This window comes from Salmo salar, chromosome 12, assembly GCF_965601325.2.
Source record: "Salmo salar chromosome 12, fSalSal1, whole genome shotgun sequence".
Taxonomy (NCBI): domain Eukaryota; kingdom Metazoa; phylum Chordata; class Actinopteri; order Salmoniformes; family Salmonidae; genus Salmo; species Salmo salar.
In genome coordinates this window covers 75591942-75618988 of record NC_138302.1, presented here as the reverse complement: position 1 = coordinate 75618988, position 27047 = coordinate 75591942, and the positions used below count along the sequence as shown (strand labels likewise).

General features: G+C 44.3%; 1 protein-coding gene across 3 annotated transcripts in view; it reads right to left on the bottom strand.

Annotated features, from left to right (window-relative positions):
- Nucleotides 1-27047, bottom strand: part of arhgef10la (Rho guanine nucleotide exchange factor 10 like a) — a 128698-nt gene that overhangs the window by 75604 nt on the left and 26047 nt on the right. For all 3 annotated transcript variants that reach the window (XM_014133567.3, XM_014133570.3, XM_014133569.3), the window contains 8 exons: nt 26864-26980; nt 26066-26158; nt 24347-24517; nt 22479-22624; nt 18203-18375; nt 14849-14964; nt 13449-13576; nt 8373-8473 (listed from right to left, as the gene is read on the bottom strand). In XM_014133567.3, the coding sequence (XP_013989042.2) occupies nt 8373-8473; nt 13449-13576; nt 14849-14964; nt 18203-18375; nt 22479-22624; nt 24347-24517; nt 26066-26158; nt 26864-26980 (1045 nt within the window). The remainder of the gene's footprint in view (nt 1-8372; nt 8474-13448; nt 13577-14848; nt 14965-18202; nt 18376-22478; nt 22625-24346; nt 24518-26065; nt 26159-26863; nt 26981-27047) is intronic.

The following is a 27047-nucleotide window of genomic DNA, read 5'->3' as shown; positions in this document are numbered from 1 at the left end:
AGGAAAAAGGGGGAGGCTTGCATGCGGAAGAACACCATCCTAACCGTGAAGCACGGGGGTGGCAGCATTATGTTGGGAGGGTGCTTTGCTGCAGGAGGGACTGGTGCACTTCACAAAATAGATGGCATCATGAGGAATGAAAATTATGTGGATATATTGAAGCAACATCTCAAGACATCAGTCAGGAAGTTAAAACTTGGTCGCAAATGGGTCTTCCAAATGGACAATGACCCCAAGCATACTTCCAGAGTTGTGGCAAAACGGCTTAAAGACAAAAGTGTGTGCGAGCAAGGAGGCCTACAAACCTGGCTCAGTTATACCAGCTCTGTCAGGAGGAATGGGCCAAATATTCACCCAGCTTATTGTGGGAAGCTTGTGGAAGGCTATCCGAAATGTTTGACCCAAGTTAAACAATTTAAAGGCAATGCTACCAAATACTAATTGAGTGTATGTAAACTCCTGACCCACTGGGAATGTGATGAACGAAATAAAAGCTGAAATAAATAATTCTCTCTACTATTATTCTGACATTTCACATTCTTCAAATAAAGTGGGGATCCTAACTGACCTAAGACAGGGAATTATTACTAGGATTAAATGACAGGAATTGTGAAAAAGTTTAAATGTATTTGGCTAAGGTGTATGTAAACTTCCGACTTCAACTGAACATACGTATGTAAATTATAAAGGTTAATATGGATGACTTTTTGGATGGTTAATTTCAAAACTATTTATTAAATTAAAGAAAATAGACATAGATGACAGGCGCATGGGTCCCCAGAGATCGTGGGCCCCCTGCCTTGCACTGGCTGCAGGGCTGTCTGGTATGCCAGTGCATAACAACCAGAATACATAACATGAATCCTCCTGCTTTGAAATTGAAGGAGATTGACCAATGCCATAGTGATAATTGCTACAGTACTTGAAACTGCAGCATGCAAGGACAATTTTACTACTTGAACCTTCAGCATGGTACAGAAAGCACATGGCCTGTCTCCTGTATTCTGCTCCCTGGTGCTTCACCATAGTGCTGGCTAGCAGTGGATTAAGAGGGCGTGTCAGAGTGTGTGCCGGGACAGTCAAGCCACACTCCACTTCTCAGGCGTTGTCTATCGATCAGCTGCTGGGGAGGAGAGTCTGACACACTTAGAGATAGCAGGGTAACCGCAGGCAACAGCCCCCTGCCTGCCCTCTGCTCCCTGTGGTGGAACTGATTGCTTGCCTCAATCATCCTTTCCACACTCCCCCCTTCCCTCCTTTCAATATCTCTCTTCATGCCTCCATCCATTCCTCCGTCTCTCTGTCTCAGTGCTCATCAAATCAGCAGTCCTAACCCTGCCTGGAAAGGCTGGAGGTCCGTACATTGAAATAGCAATTAATTGCTCTACAAAGAATCAACCCATTCATTAAGCTATGCTCTTGGCTATGTTATTATAGGACCCCCTCAGAAACAGTAGGCTAACTTGAAGCGGCATGGGAGATTCTGTGGAACACGTTGCTTTCCCCAATTCATATTATTAATGGCGCCCAGAGCTCTGAGTGCGCTGCAGCACTGATGTGGGGCAATTCTCCCATTCCATTTCCAGGTCTCATAACTGCACCATATGTGGTCTAAAAGTGACAAATGTTGTTTCCTGGAGGCATCTGTTCTATATTATATCTGTGATGTTAGGCTTCAGTGCTGGTCCCATCCTAAGTAAAAACTATCTCTACATCGCAAACTTTTCATATCTGGCAGACTTTCGTACTGTATATATAATGTCAATGCCCAAGACAAAGAGCTACACTAAAAGACAACTCATGCTATAAATGTGATTCAAATTGTACCTCAGGCATACAATTATGTTCCTGTACTGTAGCTTAAGTGTAAGAAATTAGATGAGATTTATGTGTTTTGAAAGTACACTTTGGGGATAGCATTTGGCACGATGCGTATTCTGTGCGGTAACGTAAGGAGTGTACATGAAAGCATACCTGAGGGATATAAGTGTGTTATATAAATGGTGGTAACAGTCATAAACGCTGGTACAGAGTTTGGCTCCAAAATGAGCTTTGTGATGTCTAATCGCTCACTAAATCATGCATAAAAGCGTTTGCTATTTGGGGCATCAGCCATTTGGAGACATTTTGGAGCATGGCACTCCTCTGTCCATACAGGATACAGCTGAGTGGAGTGCAACTGCTGATTGAACTGGAGGACTCCCCAGGGCGTGCATCAGGCCTGCATTACCATGAAATGACAGGAGAGCCTAGTGACTGCAGGCCATGCGTAAAATCACATCAACAACTCCCTTATTGTAATTACATTTGGTTAAATGGGAACGCAAAGTGTGGGTTTAATGCAATTAACATGTAATTGACATTCTGGCCAAGTTGGTGTCGATTCATTCTATTTCACACCAGAGATTTAACAAACAACGTCTCAATGGATTTTTCCCTAAATATGAAAATATGGCATGGAAACCTGCATAGATACATTTTCTCGATGTTGATAAGTGTCTAAACCTATAGTTCTAATCTATGTAACTACCGCAATAATGCATAGTGAACATTACCAGTGACATTAGGAAGCCAGAGAAATAAATGGATATGGAGTGCATACAGGCAGGTAAAGTGATGGAGAGAAAGTTTTAGGGCAGGTCATGATGTTTTGTATTAAAAACATTCCAAAGATTGAACTTTAAATAGGCATGTCCCTCTCACTGAATAGCTAGCTGTGCTTCGGGGATCTTTACACTTCGACCACAACAACCACTTATTAGTGTCAGCCCACATTGTTATTTGCTCATCACCATAAAAACATTTTGTGAAGCATCGTGAGCTTGGCATCGGGGAGCCCATTGTTGTGCGGTCAGTGTGTGTTCTGCAAAAACATTCACTCTCCAAGTGACAGCTGGATGACTTTTTGATTTTATTAGGATCCCCATTTGCTGACTCCAATGGCGATAGCAAGTCTTACTGGGGACAAAAATGAAAAAGACATTACAGACTAAAAGGACATTGCAGACAAAAGACTTTACAATTTACATACATTTAAAAACATGAACATGTAGTGTGCGTGTGTGTGTGCGCATCTATCAATTACACATACATGTCAGTACATACACACAAAAATCAAGTCACATGGGGGAGAGGCATTGTGCCGTGAGGTGTTGCTTTATTTCGTTTTTGAAACCAGATTTGCTGTTCCCTTGTGCTACATAAGACGGAAGGGAGTTCCATGCAATCACGGCTCTGTATAATACTGTATGTTTCCTTGAATTTGTTCTGGACCTGGGGACTGTGAAAAGACCCCTGTTGGCATGTCTGGTGGGGTAAGTGTGTGTGTCGGTGCTGTGTGTTGATGACTATACAAACAATTTGGAATTTCCAACACATTAATGTTTCTTATAAAAACAAGAAGCGAAGCAGTCAGTCTTTCCTCAACTCTTAGCCAATAGAGACTGGCATGCATAGTATTGATATTAGCCTTCTGATTACAATGAAGAGCAAAATGTGGCACACTGTTCTGGGCCAGCTGCAGCTTAACTAGGTAATTTTTTGCAGCACTTGACCATATGACTGGGCAACAATCAAGATAAGTTAAAACTTGAGTCTGCAGGACTTGCTTTGTGGACTGTGGTGTCAGAAAAGCAGAGTGTCTCTATCACAGACAGACTTCTCATCATCTTTACACACAATTAATTAATATGTGTTTCGACCATGACAGTTTACAATCTAGGGTAACACCAAATAATGTAGTCTCTTCAACTTGCTCAACAGCCATACCATTCATTACCAGATTACCAAATACAATGCTCTTAGTTTTAGAGATATTCAAGACCAGTTTATTACTGGCCACCCATTCTAAAACTGACTGCAACTCTTCAAATCAAATTGGTCACATACACATGGTTAGCAGATGTTAATGCGAGTGTAGCGAAATGCTTGTGCTTCTAGTTCCGACCATGCAGTAATCTAACAAGTAATCTAACAATTTCACAACAACTACCTTTTACACACAAGTGTAAAGGAATGAATAAGAAAATGTACATATAATATATGGATGAGCGATGGCCGAACGGCATAGGCAAGATGTAGTAGATAATATAGAATACAGTATATATATATGAGATGAGTAATGTAGGGTTAGGGTATGTAAACATTATATAAAGTGGCATTGTTTAAAGTGACTAGTGATACATTTATTACATCCAATTTTTTTATTATTAAAGTGGCTAGAGATTTGAGTCAGTATGTTGGCAGCAGCCACTCAATGTTAGTGATGGCTGTTTAACAGTCTGATGGCCTTGAGATAGAAGCTGTTTTTCAGTCTCTCAGTCCCAGCTTTGATGCACCTGTACTGACCTCGCCTTCTGGATGATAGCGGGGTGAACAGGTCGTGGCTCGGGTGGTTGCTTTCCTTGATGATCTTTTTGGCCTTCCTGTGACATCGGGTGGTGTAGGTGTCCTGGAGGGCAGGTAGTTTGCCCCGGTGATGCCTTGTTGCAGACCTCACTACCATCTGGAGAGCCTTAAGGTTGTGGGCGGAGCACTTGCTGTACCAGGCGATGATACAGCCTGACAGGATGCTCTCGATTGTGTGTTTTTGGTGACAAGCCAAATTTCTTCATCTTCATGAGGTTGAAGAGGCTCTGTTGAGTCTTCTTCACCACGCTGTCTGTGTGGGTGGACAATTTCAGTTTGTCCGTGAAGTGTACGCTGAGGAACTTAACCTGTTAGGGCTAGGGGGCAGTATTGACACGGCCGGATAAAAAACGTACCCGATTTAATCTGGTTACTACTCCTGCCCAGTAACTAGAATATGCATATAATTATTGGCTTTGGATAGAAAACACCCTACAGTTTCTAGAACTGTTTGAATGGTGTCTGTGAGTATAACAGAACTCATATGGCAGGCATAAACCTGAGAAGATTCCAAACAGGAAGCGCCCTCTCTGACAAGTTGTTGTTCATTTTGGCTCTGTTTATTGAAGACTGAGGATCTTTGCCGTAACGTGACATTTCCTACGGCTCCCATAGGCTCTCAGAACCCGGGAAAAAGCTGAATGATATCGAGGCAGCCTCTGGCTGAAACACATTATCGCGTTTGGATAGTGACTGGTCAGAGTACTCTGAGACTCACGCTCGTGCACGAGGGCACGAGATGTATTTATTTTCTCTCTCTTTGTACGTATACAGGCTTTCCCGGTCGGAAAATTATCGCTTTTTTACGAGAAAAATTGCATAAAAATTGATTTTAAACAGCGGTTGACATGCTTCGAAGTACGGTAATGGAATATTTAGAATTTTTTTGTCACGAAATGCGCCATGCTCCATGCTTATTTACCCTTTCGGATAGTGTCTTGAACGCACGAACAAAACGCCGCTGTTTGGATATAACAATGGATTATTTGGGACCAAACCAACATTTGTTATTGAAGTAGCAGTCCTGGGAGTGCATTCTGATGAAGAACACCAAAGGTAATCAAACTTTTCTAATAGTAAATCGGAGTTTGGTGAAGGCTAAACTTGCTGGATGTCTAAATAGCTAGCCCTGTGATGCCGGGCTATCTACTGAGAATATTGCAAAATGTGCTTTCACCGAAAAGCTATTTTAAAATCGGACATATCGAGTGCATAGAGGAGTTCTGTATCTATAATTCTTAAAATAATTGTTATGTTTTTTGTGAACGTTTATCGTGAGTAATTTAGTAAATTCACCGGCAGTGTTCGGTGGGAATGCTAGTCACATGCTAGTCACATGCTAATGTAAAAAGCTGGTTTTTGATATAAATATGAACTTGATTGAACAAAACATGCATGTATTGTATAACATAATGTCCTAGGGTTGTCATCTGATGAAGATCATCAAAGGTTAGTGCTGCATTTAGCTGTGGTTTGGGTTTATGTGACATTATATGCTAGCTTGAAAAATGGGTGTCTGATTATTTCTGGCTGGGTACTCTGCTGACATAATCGAATGTTTTGCTTTCGTTGTAAAGCCTTTTTGAAATCGGACAGTGTGGTTAGATTAACGAGAGTCTTGTCTTTAAAATGGTGTAAAATAGTCATATGTTTGAAAAATTGAAGTTTTTGCATTTTTGAGGTATTTGAATAACGCACCACGGGATTACACTGGCTGTTGAGTAACCTCTAGCCCATAGAGGTTAAAACTTTCCACCTTCTCCACTAGGTTTGTTTAGAGTTGCAGTGATTTCATTAGCAGTGGTTGATGATGCGTATATTGTTGAATCATCAGCATACATGGACACACAGGCTTTGTTTAATGCCAGTGGTAGGTCATTAGTAAAAATAGAAAAGAATAGAGGGCCAAGAGAGCTGCCCTGCAGTACACCACACTTTACATGTTTAACATTAGAGAAACTTCCATTAAAGACAACCCTCTGTTTTCTACAAGATAGATTGCCATATTGTGGATTCAGAGCTGAGGTTGAAAAGCTCTGCCAAAAGGATGATACAAGCACTTGGCAAAAGCTGGGGAAGCGGAGGAAACAACTCAAACCAAAATACTAAACAAACCACATCTCCACGCTGTTGTTGTCCTAGCTTCTCTTAGAAAACCATTTTGTTTCTACGGTAATGGGATTGAGAATATACTACACAGACTAAAGCTTTCAGAATGGTACTAAAATGTGTTTTGAAAGTCATTTGGCTTTGCATTTTGTCCAATGAGCTGCAGGTAGCCGAGTGGTTAGAGCATTGGGCCAGTAGCAGAAAGGTTGTTAGTTCGAATCCCCGAGCTGACAAGGTGAAAAGATCTGTCGATGTGCCCTTGAGCAAAGCACTTAACCCTAATTGCTCCAGACTCACTGCTGACCCTGGCCATGAGCCCACTCTCCGAGGGTGTCTCAGGGGGAGTTGGTATATGCAAAAAAACATATTTCCATTTCACATGTGTATAATACCCACTTGTGTGAAGCTGGAGAAATATAAGCAACCACCAAATGATTATCATATGGGTAGGGAGGTAGCTATGATTGCTATAAGCTATCTATATGCAACAGTTTCTATAGATCCCATGTCCTAATCAGTACTCCTGCTGTGTTGTTGATGTAAGAGTGGGCAGGGGTGAATGGTGATTTTTTTTTTTTTTCCTTTCTGACACAGTCAGACAACATCACAGGCTCTGCTGGAGAGCCTACAGATGTACTCCAGCACACAACCTCACACCCTGTGAGAGCTGCAGCACCATGCAGAGATCCACTCTATTGGTCTTTTCACTGGCATTTCTGAGGACAGATAGAGATATTCAGATATTCTGATGGAGAAACGAACACCGGGGATAGCCAAACAGACACGACTTTAGCCTATAACACATAACAGTACACGTAATCCCGGCCCCATCGGCCCCATCGGTCACTGTGTGAGTTGTCCCTTGGGGCTGCACAACAGGATGTTGTTCAATTGCATCTCTGGCTGCTCATCTGTAAAATGCATTTCATGTTGTGGTATTTAATCTAGTTCCAGTAACTTCCTTTGAAACCTTTACAGATCTGTGCGGGAGCTTACTGTGAAACCAACGGCCTCTGGGAGTTAAGCAGCCTCACACAGAGCAGTGCCCAAGCAACACAATATCAGAGCGCTTAGAGAGCAACACCATAGACACAAAACCATGAGTGGGTTATGTGTGTGTGTGTGTATGTTTGGATGAGTGTATGCGTGTGTCAGGAGGGAGTGCCTGGGGTGATGGGGAAATAGGAATGATGGGGGGGAAGCTAGTGTCACCATGGCCAAATAATCAGATTAATATCGTGTGCAGTAGCCCTGCCTGGCTCTGCACGGGCCAGTTGATCAGAACATGCTTTGATGAACCTCCCAATGGATGGTCTCCAGAATCAATGGGTGGAGTCAGGCTATACAGCCAGGCTTTCGGTAGTGGGGAGGGGAAGACTGGAGTGGTAGGCAGTAGGAAAGCACAGTGCTGCTCCCTGCTGGAAAGGGACCAGCTCTGGTGCAGTCCTCTCAGACTGTGAGTGTGCTTTCATGCTCAGCTCAATATGGCCTAGCCTCTGAGGCCAAGCACACATTATACAGAACACACACATTATCCCTGAGGGAGGTCTTTGGTTAATCTGATTCAATAACACATATCACCAGACTTTCACTGAGCCAATGACCATAAAACAAACCACACAGGGCCTTAGCTGGAGCATGTGCCTTAACCACCGTGTCTGGTATATTACTGCTATTTTGCAAGGATTTGTAAATTAAATGTTTTAACCACTACTCTATAAAGCCTAAACAACACCACAGAAATCAATTGACCATGTGTAATTTGCAGCTGTAACTATGTACGTAACTGGTGTTTTGTATCCACCCCCCACTGATTTCAGTAAGGGTAAGGAAGGGTCATGTAATGTAGTACTCACGCTGTGCGACCTTGGCCAGGTGCAGCCGGTTGACCCAGGAGATCTTGCTGAGGGGACTGGGGGTGTTGAAAACCACCATGAAGCTGACGGGACGTCCCGACCTAGAGGGGAATACCCACACACACAACGTAAAACACCTGACTCGTGCTCTGTGGGGACCTCATCATTGTTCTACTGTCCACAGCAAAGCAGCAGTTAAAAGCCCATTTGTGTTTTATGGGTCATGCACTGCACTGGAAAATAGCCTTGGGTTTCTTTGGATATGTCATGAGATTGTGATATGGTTGGATTATATGATAATACAATTCTGGGCTCCTGATTGTGTAAAGTTATTTTTATGTGATTTCTTGAAGCGGTTTGTGCTGTATTTTACACATGTTGTAAACAAACCCCCCAATGGAAAACTGAAAACATACTGTCGTTTTATTCTAGTGTACTATAAGACTGCCTACTCCTCCCCTTTGGAGGCCCTTCTGGGAGCAGGAGGAGGAGAGAGAGGAGAGGGAAAGGGAGAAGAAAGCGTCAGAGTCCTGTAACCACGGAGCTGTGACAAACAGCACATTTCTCCCCGTTTCAATCAGGATAGTGGAAGTGATGTGAAGGTCAGATGATGCAGCGCTCCGTTTGACCCTGAAGGTTGTGGTGCAGTCACCTCCGCACTGAGATGCCCAGATCAGATAAGAGAGGGGATGAGAGGGGAGCATGAGCTGCTAACACACAAAGAAAGAGCCCCTCTGCTCCTTGCCCCTCGACATGCCTTTTAAACTCTGGGTAAAAGCTGACCGTTCTGGTCCTGCATGTGGGAATAACGTGATCCTTGAACGGGGGGAGCTCAGTGTGGAACTATTAAAGGTCAAAGGTATCCGGTAGGGGCTCAGTACTCTGAGATCAGCAGCTGTGAGCCAGCCACCAGGTTACCTCTCTCTACATCCACCAAGTCCCCCGGCTCTCGTCCTTGCAGTCTGCACAGACGTAGGATCTTCATTTGATTACTCTTTTGTTGCTGAGACTGTTTCTGCACTGCAGATGAGTTAGGAGTTAGTGATTTACATCAATTCACTGAATATCCACACTAACACAAGGTTATAGTAACAATACTGCACGTTCCATGTATAGCCTAACCACTGATCAAGCAACATTATGGACTAAATGTTCAAATCCTGTTGTTGCAGGATTATTTTGCTGTGACAATATAGGTAACCTTAAGATCCTAGATCTGTATATGCAAAATACCTGTTTGTTTTTCTTCTGTTCTACATGAATAAACAGGGACATGGATACTACTTGCTTCAGGTTGAGTGCCAGGCTAAAAGATACAACAGCAGTACACATCTCCAGTGACTCGATTCAGCAGCAGGCCTCCGGATAGCTGTTTTCCCTGAAAAGTGGCCCCATCTTAAAGGTGAAGCTCTCATACATTCCTCTCTGTCTCTGTATCTCTCTCCCTCTCTCTTCACTTAGCCAGTGAAAGTACATTTGTCACTGTACTCAATGCCCTGCTTGTTAAAGAGCCATTCCTGACACACGCACGCACGCACGCACACACACACACACACACACACTCACAAAGGGAAGGCATTTCACATTCAGCCGTTCAGACATCATTAGAGGGTAATTGAGTGGAGAACGGTGTGCAGCCTGAGAATCTGCTTCTGTCATACCTGCCTGCTGCCCGGCCCGCTCCCAATTCATTTTCACTCAGACAGAGTGAGAGAGTGAGAGCGAGAGAGTAGACAAGGACAGGAAGATGTAAGTAAGATCTCCAACTTCTTTGACAAAAGTGGAGCTTTCACACCGAGATGTAATTCATACCCTTCACTGCTTAAATACAGCAGAAGCAATTTGCTGAAGAACGAGAGAGACGAGGCGAGAGGGGAAAGAGAGGGAGAAAGATGAGAATGAAACTGCTCCCTTCATCGGATTGCCAGGAAGGGTAATACTCTATGCTCTCACTGCTCCAAACATGCTAAACAGAGCAGACTCTGAGTCCTCAGACCGGCTGATTGACAAGTGTGCTGGTGTGCTGGTACATGGGCAGAATGAGGAAGTAGGCATGGGCACGCTGGCGGAACAGAGCCGAGTGGTGTGGAGTAAGGTCCCAGCCTTGCAGCCTAGACTCGGGCTGATATATGGCTGTGGGTCACTGCTGTGGCACACATGGGACACTAATGCACGAGGACGGGACAGATGTTGGAGTGAGTGCTGAGCGAGAGCCTGTCACGCAGGTGGCACACACCTATTCTCCAGATATTGATAGAGGTCCGTCAGAGGCCCTTGTGGGAGCTACAGTGTGCCTAGACCAGGACCTTGCTGGACTGGGAAAGTCACAACTTAGCTGTTCATTGAGAGAGGAGTAAAAGTCATGCAGGTGGTATGCAGCAAGTCAAAGACGAGACACCTACAGAAAATAAACCACGAGTCATCTGGCACAGCCTTGGCATTGAGCCATGATTGCTGTTCTTTATACATTTGGCCTGTGTGTGTGTGTGTGCCTACAGCCATACTAAAGCAGCCATAGATAAAGCGAGTGCTAACGATGTGCTGACACATACCACGGTGCCTTTGCGGCAGCAGTAGATTCCCCCCATGTCCTCAGCTCAACCTGTCCCTGCTCTGTGAGAAGGGATGGAGGGAAGGGGAGGCTGTGATGTGCTGCCTTCCTGGCGATAGAAACGCTCCCAGGCTGACAGGAGGGGACTAACTTGGTACAGGACAGCCCTGCGGTGGACCCACTAACACCACCACTCTCACAGAGACACAACTAGACTGTGTAGAGTATCAACACCAACCCCCAGGCCTAAGGCCCTCTGCTGGCCCTGCCACCTCCAACCCCCAGCCCTAAGGCCCTCTGCTGGCCCTGCCACCTCCAACCCCCAGCCCTAAGGCCCTCTGCTGGCCCTGCCACCTCCAACCCCCAGCCCTAAGGCCCTATGCTGGCCCTGCCACCTCCAACCCCCAGCCCTAAGGCCCTCTGCTGGCCCTGCCACCTCCAACCCACAGCCCTAAGGCCCTCTGCTGGCCCTGCCACCTCCAACCCCCAGCCCTAAGGCCCTCTGCTGGCCCTGCCACCTCCAACCCCCAGCCCTAAGGCCCTCTGCTGGCCCTGCCACCTCCAACCCCCAGCCCTAAGGCCCTCTGCTGGCCCTGCCACCTCCAACCCCCAGCCCTAAGGCCCTCTGCTGGCCCTGCCACCTCCAACCCCCAGCCCTAAGGCCCTCTGCTGGCCCTGCCACCTCCAACCCCCAGCCCTAAGGCCCTCTGCTGGCCCTGCCACCTCCAACCCACAGCCCTAAGGCCCTCTGCTGGCCCTGCCACCTCCAACCCCCAGCCCTAAGGCCCTCTGCTGGCCCTGCCACCTCCAACCCCCAGCCCTAAGGCCCTCTGCTGGCCCTGCCACCTCCAACCCCCAGCCCTAAGGCCCTCTGCTGGCCCTGCCACCTCCAACCCCCAGCCCTAAGGCCCTCTGCTGGCCCTGCCACCTCCAACCCCCAGCCCTAAGGCCCTCTGCTGGCCCTGCCACCTCCAACCCACAGCCCTAAGGCCCTCTGCTGGCCCTGCCACCTCCAACCCCCAGCCCTAAGGCCCTCTGCTGGCCCTGCCACCTCCAACCCACAGCCTTGTCTGCCAAGCAACCAGCCAGCCACCCGCCACAGAGGCCTTGCCTCAATTAGTCTGCTATCAGAGTCCCTGCCCAGCTCTCACTCCTAAAGGAGCTCTCTCTTTTTCATCCTCAGGTTTTATCTCATGCTTCTCCTCACAATCTACACTCTATACTAGAGTCCAGGTCTCTATAGGACTCCACTTGCTCAAAGCATCCCCCCCCCCCCCCCCCCACTCAATGCTGTAGAAACCTGCTTCTCTGTCTGGCAGAATGAGGTCTGTAGACTGCTACAAAAAAATACTGTTACACTATGTGATACTGCTCACTGAGATGGGTAGGGGATCTCCCGCCCTGGTCCATGATGCTGCTAATGACATGGATGGGGTAGTCATCAAAAGGGAAGCTGGGACCAACCTGCCTGCATGACATCTAACTACACCAAACATAGACTAAGCAGCTTGGCCGGGCAGACCCAGTGTGGCTCCACAGAGAGGGGGGGTAACAATCTGCAGTGCTCTGCTGCTCAAGCTGTCACCTTAGGTTCGATAGGGACATTTAGGCCTTCACTGCTAGGTGTCCCCCTTTGTCACCCTGCCTAGCCATGTTCCTGTGGTGGAGGTGGATCAAGGTCTCTTTCCCTCCCTGTTCCTGCTACTCCCCTCCTCCTCCTCTCATCCTCCACACACTAGCAGCCACAGCACGACTCCCTCTTTAATCTGTCTTCATTCTCGAGCCACCTCCTCTACTCTCAGCTGAGTCCGTAGCCACTTCAGCACAATACGATAAGCACATTCAGACTCACCAGAATTATATAAGCTCCCATTATGCCACCTTTAGATTTGGTACATCTAAAAATTACAAAATGAGCTGTCAGTCAAAGACCACTTCCTGTGTGTCCTTGAGGTGAACTACAATAACATTTAAAAAAAGGATTCTGAACAAGTGAAAAACACATTTAATCTATGAAAATAACATGGCTAATGCTGTCAATTATTCCATTTGAGTTCTCAAGGAAGTGAATACTGTATGTAACGATCAGTTAATGACCCATCGTGGTGTGCAGTCCAGACCTCATTTGCCAGCCAGCTGTGGCAGAGGTGGGTGGGGGCAGGCTTTTAACACTGGCTGAGCATAATGCCAGGTAATGTGCTCTTTGAGGGTAAGTGAACGCAGCATCAGGCTCCTTCATCATCATAACGTTAGCGCTCAGGCACATTAAAATACTTGTCACCAGCTATTATCTTTATGTGCTCGTGTGACGGCCTGTTTTCCGAGTTATGGATTAGGCTATTTCTCCAGCAACCTGTTTTCTGCAGTCAAGGCGGGAGTGTAAAACAAGCCCTCGCAGTTCAATTTGGCCCCTTTAAATCATAAAATCACACGAGTGAAGATAGTGGATGAAATCCACACATTGGATGGTACTACAGTATGGCTGACTTTAACACAAGGCCCAGTAATATTGAGGTAATACTCACTTGTCTGGTCTTCCAGGCACCTGCAGGCGTAAGCGGCACTTGTTGGCACTCTGAATCTGATCCTCCTTGATCCGGATGAGTCTCTGGAGAGCTAGACACCAGTCCTGGGCCACAGTCGTGTTCAGGTTCTATGATCCACAAACACACAAGAACATTCAGCTGTGACATGAAAATATAGCTACATTACAGTACATACTCCCATGTGCATGCTATTCTGCTTCCATTCACAACCATAACATAAGTATGCCATGCTTATAGTCACACCATCATGCATGGACTATAATGACATACAATCTCTATTAAAAGAACCAACCACACCCTCCTCATAAAACTGCTCTGATTTATACACCCTTTCATCAACCCATGGCCAAAGCACTTTCATACCATCAAATATAACATTTACACATCTCCTACTCCACTTTTACAATTTAGTCCTCCTGTTTAAATATAATCAAATACTTTTTTGAAGTCAATGAGCCATGCAGAAGTATTTCCTATATTTGTTTGGTGGACATTTATATTATAACTGGGTGGGGTGTGAAAATCAGTGATATGGAGAAAAGCCGATTTTACTCCACCTAAGGACATTGTGGTCATTAAAAACAGAGGCCACCTTCCCTGAGAGGCTTTTTGGTGATTGCTGGAGTACACTGTGACTATGTTATGTACAGTAACTTTAATGTCATGATGGCAGACAGACACACTACTGAGGTGTCCTGATTTGAAGACAGCGTAGCTCACTGCAAGAGAGAGGCACTCCGTTCTTCAGGAGATAGGCTCAGATATGTGACAGATTTGAAGGCTCACATATGATCACTATTGTGGCACTGTTTGCATGGGGATATTGAATGAATTCATGATGGCATCAATGGATGATTCGAGAAAGATTTGTAGCTTTTTTTTGCTCAAATTTGAATTGCATTTTGAATCTCATTGTGGAGGTTTCCCGGAAAGAGATTACCCCAAATGCCCTTCTTCTCTATCTATGAGTAATTAACATATTTGTTGTTGTTCAGTACTGAGCATTTTACAAAATAACACTTTGTTCATGTTCAAAGCATTATGCGTTCTCAGGGATTTAGACCTGTAGTTAGTTGGGTTGTAGTAGAAACAAATCACCGTTGATCAACCTTACATTTGCAAGCAGTATTTAGAAATATCAGCTTTATTAATAATTTGTCAAGCTGCAAAGGAAATCAATTTTAAGTAAAAAGCAGTGTTTTTGGAGGTCAGATTGCAGTGCATGTTTTTAAAGTGGGTAATTTGGAAGTAGACTTTTGTGGGTAACTCTGAGGCAGTCTGGGCTGTGTAGTGGTGCGAAAAATTACTATAGTAGACCCACAGGTTGGGGTTTGGGCTGTGTACTAAGTAGTGAAGTGGGGTGGGGTAGTGGGGTGTACCTGGTATGTCCCCTGTAGCGTTCCCACCAGCAGTGAGATCTCCTCTACCACAGACAGGTCGTGCTGCAGCTCCTGGAGCTCCTGGTAGAGTCGAGGAGGACCCAGGATCACCTTCCCTGTGGACAAAACACAACATGGCCTGTCAAGCTACAGTACACACATCAACAGGTTACACTATTAACATCAAATCAAATGTTATTTGTCACATGCATCGTAAACAACAGGTGAGGACTAACAGTGAAATACTTACGGGTACTTTTCCAACAATGCAGAGTTAAAGATAAAGATTTAAACCAAAAATGTTTTTGAAATAGTGACACGAGGAATAAATCCACAGTGAATAACAATAACAAGTAAAAATAAAATGTCTATATACAGGAAGTATCAGTACCAAGTCGATGTGCAGAGGTACGAGGTAATTGAGGTAGCTATGTACATATAGCTGGGGGAAAAGTGACTAGGCAACTGGATATATAATAGACAGCTCTCTGTGAGTGTGAGTGTGAGTGTGTGTGTGTGTGTGTGTGTGTGTGTGTGTGTGTGTGTGTGTGTGTGTGTGTGTGTGTGTGTGTGTGTGTGTGTGTGTGTGTGTGTGTGTGTAGAGTCCAGTGTGGGTCCTTTTGGTTCCAAACTTGGTGCACTGGTACCGCTTGCTGTGCGGTAGCAGAGAGAACAGTCTATGGCATGGGTGGCTGGAGTCTTTGACAATGTTTAGGGCCTCCCTCTGACACCGCCGGGTATAGAGGTCCTGTAGCAATCCTGTAGCATTGCATCTGCTTCATCAGACCACTTCTGTATTGAGTACATCACTGGTACTTGCTGAATTTTTGCTTGTAAGCAGGAGGATAAAATTATGGTCTGATTTGCCAAAGGGAGGGAGAGCTCAAGTTCAAACAACTATTGCAATCCCCAATGGAACTGCAATTCTTTACTTTCCTGAACTACAATCACTAGTAGAAGTAACAAAGGAGCTCAATGTTTGATGGATCGATCGCTGCCGTTATTTGTTGAATGATCTGAATGTAGTCTGTAGTCTGTAGTCTGATTGTATAACTAAAAAGCAGATAGAGAAATGTGGCCATTTGGACGTGAGATTCACCAATCAATTTGGGAGCATACTGTCTTCACATTCTCCGTCTCCAACCTTAGGGGATCAATAGCCCTGCCTCTCACTCCCATTCTCCCTCCTTACTGCCCTGGCCCACATCTCTACACACCGCTCCGGGAGAGTGCCGTTATTACATTTGCAGCAAGATGTAGCTGTGGAGCTGTCCTGTCCTGTGCTGTCACCACAACTACATAATCAAGTAGCTGTGCAGCTTCGTCAAAAGGCAGGTTACTGAAGCATGGTCCTTTGTGGGAGTCTAGTGGCTTGTGGAGCTAGGGGCTAGGTGTGTGGTTGTATCCACAAATAGACAGAGAGGGAACCAGCGAGTGGAGAGAGGCATGTATTGTTATCTTAAAGAGAGCCTTTATAACCTTTGGGGATTTAATGGGATCTCTGACACGGACGGGCACAGACATCTGTCATCTGTGAGACACGATCAATAGCAGACATCTGAATATAAAGAGGTGTGCCTGCCGTGAGCCTCTGTACACAATGGCTTCCCTGTATCTGTGAGGCTTTGGGATGCACTGGCACACAGGTCCGCTGTGTCCCCGCACGCCTGGAGTTGGACTCAGCCCCGGAGGTGAATGTGCTGAGTTGTAATCCAGCGTAATCCCGTTGGTGTGGCAGGATTGGTTTTCACACTCAGACAAGGTTATTCACAGTGGCGGCCGGGCACGTCGCAGCAAGGCAGGGCTGAGCCCACAGGGGCCCCTGCCCATCCTTCCAAGGGCAGCCACCTCATGTAACAACAGCCAGCAGGAATATCCATCCTCAGCCTATAGTCCAGCTAGTGCTGCATCCAGCTCTGGGAACTAACCTGAGGGAATTTACAGCAGCCACTGCTTCCAAATCCCCAATATATACAGTCATTGGTCCAAATATGCACCAAAACATAGACTAATCCCCATCCGAACCTGCACACCAGCTCACTGCATGTAAGTGCAGCATTGCAGTCTCGTTTCAGTGTCTAAAGTATAAAACATGGGGGACAATAATAATTCTGTAATGGGGCAGAGAGAGAGAAAGAAAGAAAGAAAGAAAGAAAGAAAGAAAGAAAGAAAGAAAGAAAGAAAGAAAGAAAGAAAGAAAGAAAGAAAGAAAGAAAGAAAGAAAGAAAGAAAGAAAGAAAGAAAGAGAGAGAGAGAGAGAGAGAGAATTTATAGCGAGAGAGAGAGAATTGAGAGATCCCTGTAGTTCTCAGAAGGCCAGCCTTCTCCATCAATAAAGGAGGGCACCAGGGCCAGAGATGAAAAATGTGTCAATTTCTCGCCAAGCCGGGGAGCGTGGGATTTAGGCAGGACGCCCTGCCGAATTACATCACAGGGGACGGGGAACTATAAATAGACGGGCCAGTCTGTGTGACTGGCAGGCTGGAAAGTAATTCAACAGATGCACAGAGGAAAATTCCTGGAAAGGCATGATTAAGGGAATGACTTGCATTGGGCCAGTGCAACATTTTTTAATTAACCATAGCTTTTTTTCGAACACATGACAGGCTAATAAAAGACAGGGAAGAGAGAGAGAGAGAGAGAGAGAGAGTGATAGACCTTTAAATTTACCGTTAAATGATCTCACAGTGTTGCAGTACACTTATAAAATTGTAAGGCTTAATCTTCAGAGAATCTAAGCCTAATCTTGGCCTCCTTGTTAAACTGTTGCTATTCGCTGAGCGTGACACGGTCAGACGCTACTGTAAAAGTCGCCATTAATATTGAAGTCATGGAGCTCCAACTTTAAAAGGCTGTTCCATTACATCCTGATAAGGCTTTGTATCTTCTCCTTTCCATTGCACATTTATCAGGGATCTCTCCACCAAGCTGTATGCGCAACAGAGTTTTGTGAGGGGGGATAAAAGGACTGTTGCACCATTCGATTCCTATCTAGTGCTGCTGCTTCTCTAATTGGAGCTGGAGAGGAAGGGAATGATCTCTGCAGATTGATGACACCACTCCAGATATGTTTGTGGTCTATCAGAGAGTGAAATGAGACTGTGGAGGGTGCGGCAATGTTTTCCATCATCGCTATTCTTTTCACAAACATCCTCAATCAGAGTGACAGCGCTGTGTCACCAGAATTCACTGGGACAGTTGACAGTAGGAAACAGATTAGAGGGCTGTGCTGAGTCAGACCATGGGGCTGAGACTAGGAGTCTGGTCAAGTGATGAGATTAACTGGACTACATGTAGGAGATGATGAACAGGGATAGAAAGGTCATGGAAGGATGACTCGGGAGGCTTACCAACCTGGGGGACAGGCACTGCCAGGGTGCTTGGCACCGCCATGCTGGAACAAGGTATCCTTGGCCTGCAAGGCCTCCTGACCCACCTCCACCACCTGGACCTGGAGCAGGGGGGCGCTCCACTTCATTGTGTACTTTGGACCAACAGGGACCAGGCTGCTGATATCAGGGGGCCCCCTGGTGGTGGAAAAAATAATACAACAAGTTAAATCAAAGCTCTTCCCAGTGTTCCTCTCCTCCTAACAGAAGCACTAATCCCAAACCACCAACAGGAGGGGAACCGAGGTGTCACTCTTTGAATTATCACAAAAATAGCTGGAGAGCAGAATTAGAATCCGTCTGATCAGCAGTGTTCACGGCAGAAGCAGGACCCCCGGCTGTGAGCAGGGTTAATTTTATATTCATATATTCCTGTAATCAAGCACACAATCAACATTGTGATCAGTTTGTCAAGATTCTAGAGGGCAGGCAAAGTCAACTTCAGGGGAATCAAGTTGAACAAAACATGGGGTGATAATTACTTTGAAGGCTGAACAAGAGAGCTTTGAGGTATGAACGTCTCAGACAGGAGCTTTGCAAATAGAGGAAAATCTTTCCTGTTTACCTTCAACTCTGAGAAGATGTGATCAATGGCGCTGTCATAGAGGATAAATTGGAGAGGGACCAAGAAATATGTTATGTCAGTAATCTAAGACTCCTGTTGCTCTAGTTAAGCTGCCTGCCATTTGTTAAAAGCTGATAAAGCTCTGGTAACTCCAGATAGTGCTAGAGAACGCTATATTACTCTTTGCTATGCAGTTTGCCTAAATATATCCCTGCAAAGCCTTGTAGGCTGAGCCTCGTGGCGCTAATGCTGTGGCGCCGGGAAGGTGTTTGTGTATTTTCACTGAAGCTGTTTAGCAGAATTTATTCTACTCTACAGAGACACCAGACTTGTTCCATGTCATTTCAGCAAGCCATGACACACACTATCTCAGATTGTTCTGAAATCATTTCTGTAGTTAGAAACAGATAATATTAGCAATTCTGCAACATTATTTTGTGGAAATATAATTTAATCTCTGAGAAATTTAGCTAATTTATTGCACTGAAATTGGCCATTTTAAATTATAGGCTTCATATAATATTTAATAAATAAAAAAACATAACATCCGATTTGGACCACATTTTTTCTAACAATGAGTAAGACCTGAAGATTCCAAAGAAATGGCCAGAAGCCACCCACGGACCCCCCACGCCAATCCCAACCCAACAACTATACAAGATCAGTTCACTATGTTTGACAAGTAGTATGGAGCTACAGCTCGGAGTATTATTTCTTCATCCTACAGTGCCTTCAGAAAGTATACATTCCCTTTGACTTATTCCACGTTTTGTTGTGTTACAGAGCATGAATTCAAAATGGATTAAATAGATTTTTTACTCACCCATCTACACACATTACCCCATAATGAAATACAGAAATGTCTAATTTACAGATTGTAAGTATTCCCGAGTATTCCCATTTCCTCACATCCCTGAGTCAATTCATGTTAGCATCACCTTTGGCAGCGATTACAACTTTTTGTAATGTTTTGCACACCTGGATTGTACAATATTTACACATTCTTTTTAAAATTATTCAACCTCTGTTAAGTTGGTTGTTGAACATTGCTAGACAGACATTTTTAGGTCTTGCCATAGATTTTCAAGTGGATATAAGTCAAAACTGTAACTAGGCCACTCAGACCATGGGGTCTGTGTCGTCTTCCTAATCAACTCTAGTGTATATTTGGCCTTGTTTAGGTTATTGTCCTGCTGAAAGGTGAATTTGTCTCACAGTGTCTGTTAGAAAGCAGACTGAAACATGTTTTCCTCTAGGATTTTGCCTGTGCTTAGCTCTATTCCGTTTCTTTTTATCCTAAAAAAAAATTCCCTAGTCCTTGCCGATGACAAGCATACCCATAACATGATGCTGCCACCACCATGCTTGAAAATATGAAGTGTGGTACTCATTGATGTGTTGTGTTGGATTTGCCCCAAACACACTTTGGTATTCAGGACATAAAGTTAATTTCTTTGCCACATTTTTTGCAGTTTTACTTTAGTGCCTTATTGCAAAAAGGATGGATGTTTTGGAATATTTTTTATTCTATACAGGCTTTCTTCTTTTTACTCCGTCATTTAGGTTAGTATTGTGGTGTAACTACAATGTTGTGGACCCATCCTCAGTTTTCTCCTATCACAGCCATTAAACTCCATAACTGTTTTAAAGTCACCATTGGCCTCATGGTGAAATCCCTGAGAGGTTTCCTTTCTCTCTGGCGACTGAGTTAGGAAGGACGCCTGTAACTTTGTAGTGACTGGGTGTATTGATACACCACCCAAAGTGGAATGAATAACTTTACCTTGCTCAAAGGGATATTCAATGTCTGCTTTTTTTACCCATCTACCAATAGGTGCCCTTCTTTGTGAGACATTGGAAAACCTCCCTGGTCTTTGTGGTTGAATCTGTGTTTGAAATTCACTGCTCGACTGAGGAACCTTACAGATAATTGTATGTGTGGGGTACAGAGATGAGGTAGTCATTCAAAAATCATGTTAAACACTATTATTGCACACAGAGTGAGTCCATGCAACTTATTATGTGACTTGTTAAGCACATTTGTACTCCTGAACTTATTTAGGCTTGCAATAACAAAAGGGTTGAATACTTATTGACTCAAGACACTTCAGCTTTTAATTTACAATTCATTTGTAAAAGTGTTGAATAATAATATTCCATTTTGACATTATGGGGTATTGTGTATACACCCCAGTGACACAACACATTTTTTTGTCCATTTTAAATTCAGGCTGTAACACAACAAAATGTGGGAAAAAGTCAAGGGGTGTTAATATTTTCTTTAGTATGTAATGTATTCTCAGTGAATTTGGTCATGTTTTCTTCCCCCTTGTTCAGAGAAATAGTCATTTTAGTTGTTAGGTTTATGTCTCATCCTACATCCTGATATGACCAGGTTCTGATTACTAGACGGTGCTGTTCCTGCTATTAGCTGATCTTTTTTTAAGAATCCCAAAATGACTCATTGGTTTCCTTACCGTGTAAGCAGTCTATGGACAATGTTCGACGGCGAACCCATGCTTTGGTTTTTGTTTACCTGGCCACTGTTTCAAATGCAAACTTTTTAGCATTTGTCGCACAAATCCAATGCAAGTCAATGGTACATATATCATCATTTTCACACTTCATATCCAAATCATCCCAAGTAACATAATTGAGTTACAATACATTTTTTATCATTTAGGATGATTTGAACATGAAGCATGAAAGTCCTAATATAGGTACCATTTACTTGCATTAGAAACCAATATGTAATTTTGTAATTTGGGTGAACTATTCCTTTAACATTGAGGTGGGGTGGATTCTTTTTTTAATATAATCTAATAGCAGGAACAGCACCATCTAGTGGTCTGAACCTGGTCATATCAGAACGTAGGATGGGATATAAACCTAAAAACTTCAATGACTAAATCTCTGAACAGGGGGGCATCCCTAAATTCACGGAGAACGCATTACATAGGATGAAGAAACAATACTCTGAACTGCAGCTCGGTACTACTTGTCAAACAATAGAGAACTGATACTGTATACTCGTTGTTGGCGTGGGGTTGTTTTTTGTTCTTTTTAGTTCACCTTTATTTAACCAGGTAAGCCATTTGAGAACAAGTTCTCATTTACAATGAGGTGGTCTGTGAGAGACAATGGGGGATCTGTGAGAGACAATGGGGGATCTGTGAGAGACAATGGGGGGGTTTGTGAGAGACAATGGGTGGTCTGTGAGAGACAATGGGTGGTCTGTGAGAGACAATGGGGGTTCTGTGAGAGACAATGGGTGGTCTGTGAGAGACAATGGGAGATCTGTGAGAGACAATGGGGGTCTGTGAGAGACAATGGGGGTCTGTGAGAGACAATGGGGGTCTGTGAGAGGCTTTCTACCATTTCTTTGGAATCCTCATGTCTTACTCATTGTTTGATTTTTGGGGGGGTCGAAATCGGATGTTATGTATTATATTTATTTAATATTATATGAATACTATCATTTCAAATCGCCAATTTCGGGGGGCTAATCTATTAGCTTCATTTCTCAGAGATCAAATTATAGTTCAACAAAATAATGTTGCAGGAATGCTAATCTTATCTGTTTCTAACTACAGAAAGGATTTCAGAACAATCTGACATGGTGAGTGTTGAAATCCTCTCTCTTGTGCTTTTTGAGGTGGAACCACCCACCACTTACTTGATGTTGATGTTGGCACAGATGAGTATGTCGTTGAAGAGGAAGACTTTGCGCTCCTTAGACTTCAGGACCTGGCCTCGCTCCCCGTACACCGTCTCAATCAACGTCTCACAAAGCACCAGTGACCCCTGGTCTGAGTTCAGTTGCTAAAGGGACAGAGCAATCAGGACACTGTCTCAAGACACATCACAAAGTGCCAATTCCCCAGGGTTTCAGTTCAATTGCTAAGGAGCACAGCAGGCAGGCTAAAGTCTGGTTAAGTGAGTGTCTCATTGGGAATCAGTAGCAGATCAAGGTAGGGTTGTGCAGTCAGGGCACAAAGAACACATTCACACACCCACACACACACACACACACACACACACACACACACACACACACACACACACACACACACACACACACACACACACCCCCCGAAATGTACAGTATGTGAAAACACACAAGGCATACTTTCCTAAAGTGCATGGCAAAGGGTAATATAATAGGAAGTAGTTTTATTACTTGGTCCAGTAACTTTTTATGTCCAGCTGAATCAATACAGTCAGTTTTATGAATTCTAAAACAATCTTCTGAAAAAAATTGTAATTACAACAACAGTAAAACCCAAAGACTGAACGGACGGTAAAGTACAAATATGCAACTCCGATACAGTGTCCCACTTTAATGTTTATGTTTGTTCCATAGAATCACAATTTTATGAATAATGAATTTGTGTTTTGTCCATATTACAATACACAGTGCTCTACATCCTGTCACATCTCACAAAATGGATTGTTATATCTGTGGGGAATCAGTAACAGTGCTTGGCTTTTGTTCAGATGGCTTGGGAAATGAGTCATTAGTCAAACAGTAGCCTGTCTTCTATGATCACAGAACTACAGCACCCTCCAGAGGCAGACAGATGGAAGTTATGGAAGGGCCCCTCAGAAGTGTCAACCGTCTGTGTGCATGAGTGACTGTTTTGTGACTGTTTTGTGTCTGAGAGATAGAGTAAAACGGAAACCTCAACCTGTTCCGACTCACAGTGTTATCTCCCCTATTCCACTGACTTAGATACTTAGAGACAAATAATTAATATTTCATTGGACGGTTATGGGGTTATGGAAGAGAGCTGCTTCCTATTGCAATTCTGCAGTCTCACTGCAATAAATGGAATTATGTGTGGAGCAGACGAGATTGGCCGAATCAGCTCATCTCAGGGCTCTGGAAAATTCACCATCATGGACCAGTAGAAGAAAGAGAGCGAAGGAAGGACAGAGAGAGAGAGGAAGAATGAGAAAGGGAGCAAGAGAAAGAGATGGAGAGGGAAGAAAAGAAAAGAACAGCAGCAGGAAAGGAGGGGGGAGGTGGAAACGAGAGGGAAAGGAGAAGGTGAGAGACTGGGGAGAGATAACTCTCTCACAGTTTCCAATTAAATGTCTCATTTACCCCCTAATTCCTCTTATTCAGAAATGCATTTGTTCAGATTTGCAGTGTCTAGACTGTAATTCCAGCGTGGTAATGGAGAAGGAACGCCCCTGCCGTGGTGTTTGGAGGCAGTTCAGGGGCGATAATGGGCATCATTTCTGGGCAATGATTTTTCTAAATAAAAATGCTTTCTTAGACTGTCTGGGAAGGTAATGTAAGTGATGGCTATATAGCCTAATGCATAGATGTTTGGCTCATGCTGATACCACAGTGGAGGTAGAGGAAGGGCTCTGGGGTTGAGCCACATAGTGAGCAGGTTGATTACTGTGTGTGTCGTTGTGTGTGTCTGTCTGTCTGTGTGTGCAAGTGTGCGTGCATGCATGTGCATGCTATGCCGTGCATGTGCTTTCTGTGTTTGTGCAAGTGTGTGTCCATGTGTATTGCAGTGGTTCGGTCACCTTGCTGAGCAAGCGGTCGCTGACACTGCGTGCTAGCTGCTGAGTCTCAGCTATTTGGTCGGCCACACGTTTCTGTTCATTCAGCTTCTCGGCCAGCATCTCCAGTTCAGTCAGAGCCAGCTGCACAGGCAGGCGGTCTACGTGACCCTTAGGTGTGTTCTTCAGCATGTCCTAAGAGACAAACACAGGAACAAACATTAAATAAAGTGAATAGGTGTTGGTTTGTGTGTGTGTGTGCACGTGTTTCTGTGTGTAAGGCCCAGAGCAATGTAAAAGCCCATCGTTTAAGTTTTCATATTTATGAAAAAAATCCAAGGATTTATTGAGTTTCATCCCAGATCTGTGTGTGTGTGTCTGGCTTACCTGAAACTGTGTGTGCTTGTGGACCTGCAGAAATACGGCCATGTATTCTGTGTGTGAGTCCCAGAAGGGTTTAAGTGCTTTAAATTTAGTTCCCTGTGCAACGTATGATTTAACACAGACACTCCCTCTCCGGAGTCTTGAGTTTTAGGCAAGAGGAAAACGCCTAATTCATATTCATAACTTATCTTTGAATTCGTGGATAATCGATGCCTACTGAGGGATGAAATGAGGTACTGCTGTTCCAGTACGCAAGTTCAAATCAAAATCTTTGCACACACAATCTTGAGAGAGGATGAATAAAGGAAGAAAAAGGAGTTGACTGCATGAAAAGCTAATATGTTTATGCACTTGGCAGCCCTAGCTAAGTAGAGCCATGCCTGGTGTTGGATTTAGAAAATGTTGCTATATTAGATTTAATCTGCCCAATGTACAGTATCATGCCATGTGCAGAACTCTTGATTAGGTCTATAAAACATTGTCTGGTGTAAATCTCAGATTGTTTATATTTTATGTTTTCTAATATGACATTATCTAGTCACTGTTAGCAGTGATGAAGGTTCCGGTAAAGGCATATACTTTGTGTCCTCCTCCCAGAGTGCTAAGAGCCTCGGCGTGACCCTGGACAACACCCTGTCGTTCTCCGCTAATATCAAGGCGGTGACCCGATCCTGTAGGTTCATGCTATACAACATTCGCAGAGTACGACCCTGCCTTACACAGGAAGCGGCGCAGGTCCTAATCCAGGCACTTGTCATCTCCCGTCTGGATTACTGCAACTCCCTGTTGGCGGGGCTCCCTGCCTGTGCCATTAAACCCCTACAACTCATCCAGAACGCCGCAGCCCGTCTGGTGTTCAACCTTCCCAAGTTCTCTCACGTCACCCCGAAGCTCGCATCTGCTACAAGACCATGGTGCTTGCCTACGGAGCTGTGAGGGGAACGGCACCTCAGTACCTTCAGGCTCTGATCAGGCCCTACACCCAAACAAGGGCACTGCGTTCATCCACCTCTGGCCTGCTGGCCCCCCTACCTCTGCGGAAGCACAGTTCCCGCTCAGCCCACTCAAAACTGTTCGCTGCCCTGGCACCCCAATGGTGGAACAAGCTCCCTCACGACGCCAGGACAGCGGAGTCAATCACCACCTTCCGTAGACACCTGAAACCCCACCTCTTTAAGGAATACCTGGGATAGGATATAGTAATCCTTCTAACCCCCCCCCCCCCCCCAAAAAAAAAATATATAGATGTACTATTGTAAAGTGGTTGTTCCACTGGATATCATAAGGTGAATGCACCAATTTGTAAGTCGCTCTGGATAAGAGCGTCTGCTAAATGACGTAAATGTAATGTAAATATACCTGCAGTAATAGGATGAACTGGGGAAAGCGTTGGATGGGCTTCACCATGAGGCCGTACAGGGTGATCCGATCAATACTGGACGCCTGCTTCTTCTACACAACACAGGACAAGTAGGTTTACATAAACAACATAGCATAGTACAGTCAGAAGATAATCAATACACTAAGAGAAAGACACCTTTAGTGCTTATTCAGAGGAACAAGATATATAGAGTTTAGGAGTGTAGGAGTGTAGGAGTGGGTTTAGGTTAGTAAGGTGTGGAGAAACAGACTTTGGTGTCTGTGCTGGTCAGTAGAGAATGAGTAAATGGAGGTGGTCAGTGTACAGTATATGAGTGTGGGTGTAGGTCATAACACAGGGACTGAAGTCCTACGGCTGTGTATGAATAGAAAACTGCTGATAATAACAGCCACAATGTGCTACACTGACATCATCCGAACAGGTTCATCATTAAATACAGCTTACTGTGTGAGACTTTAGGTTTGAGAAGGTGCACTGTACAGTATGTAAGAGTTGCTAATTGGTGCAGTATAAATATTCTCTGTTAGTGCAGTATACAGTATACAGTATATATATATATAAAACAAAACGAAAGATTTCAAGTTGTTGAAAGAGAAACAATAACGCAACTACACTTTTAACCAAGTATCAAGACACTAGTAGAATATAGTAGAATATAGTAGAATATAAGAGCCTAATTAAATAGTAGCTGTGACCGTTGGTTAGAGAGTATTTAAAGAAAAATAGAGTGTATTAGAGAGAAAAAAGCACATAGACAAGTCTACTTTGTAACTTACCTTTAAGAATTCCAGGAAAGCTGGTTTGGACATGCATGCCTTTTTTATGAGGGCCATGGCATTGGTGAAGTTATTGACATAATCGCTGTAAACATCTAGCACCATGGACTTGGAAAACTGTGGAAACCCAGAAAGGTGGGATTATGGGAAACACAAGACCTTTGGATTTCAAATCAGGAATCTT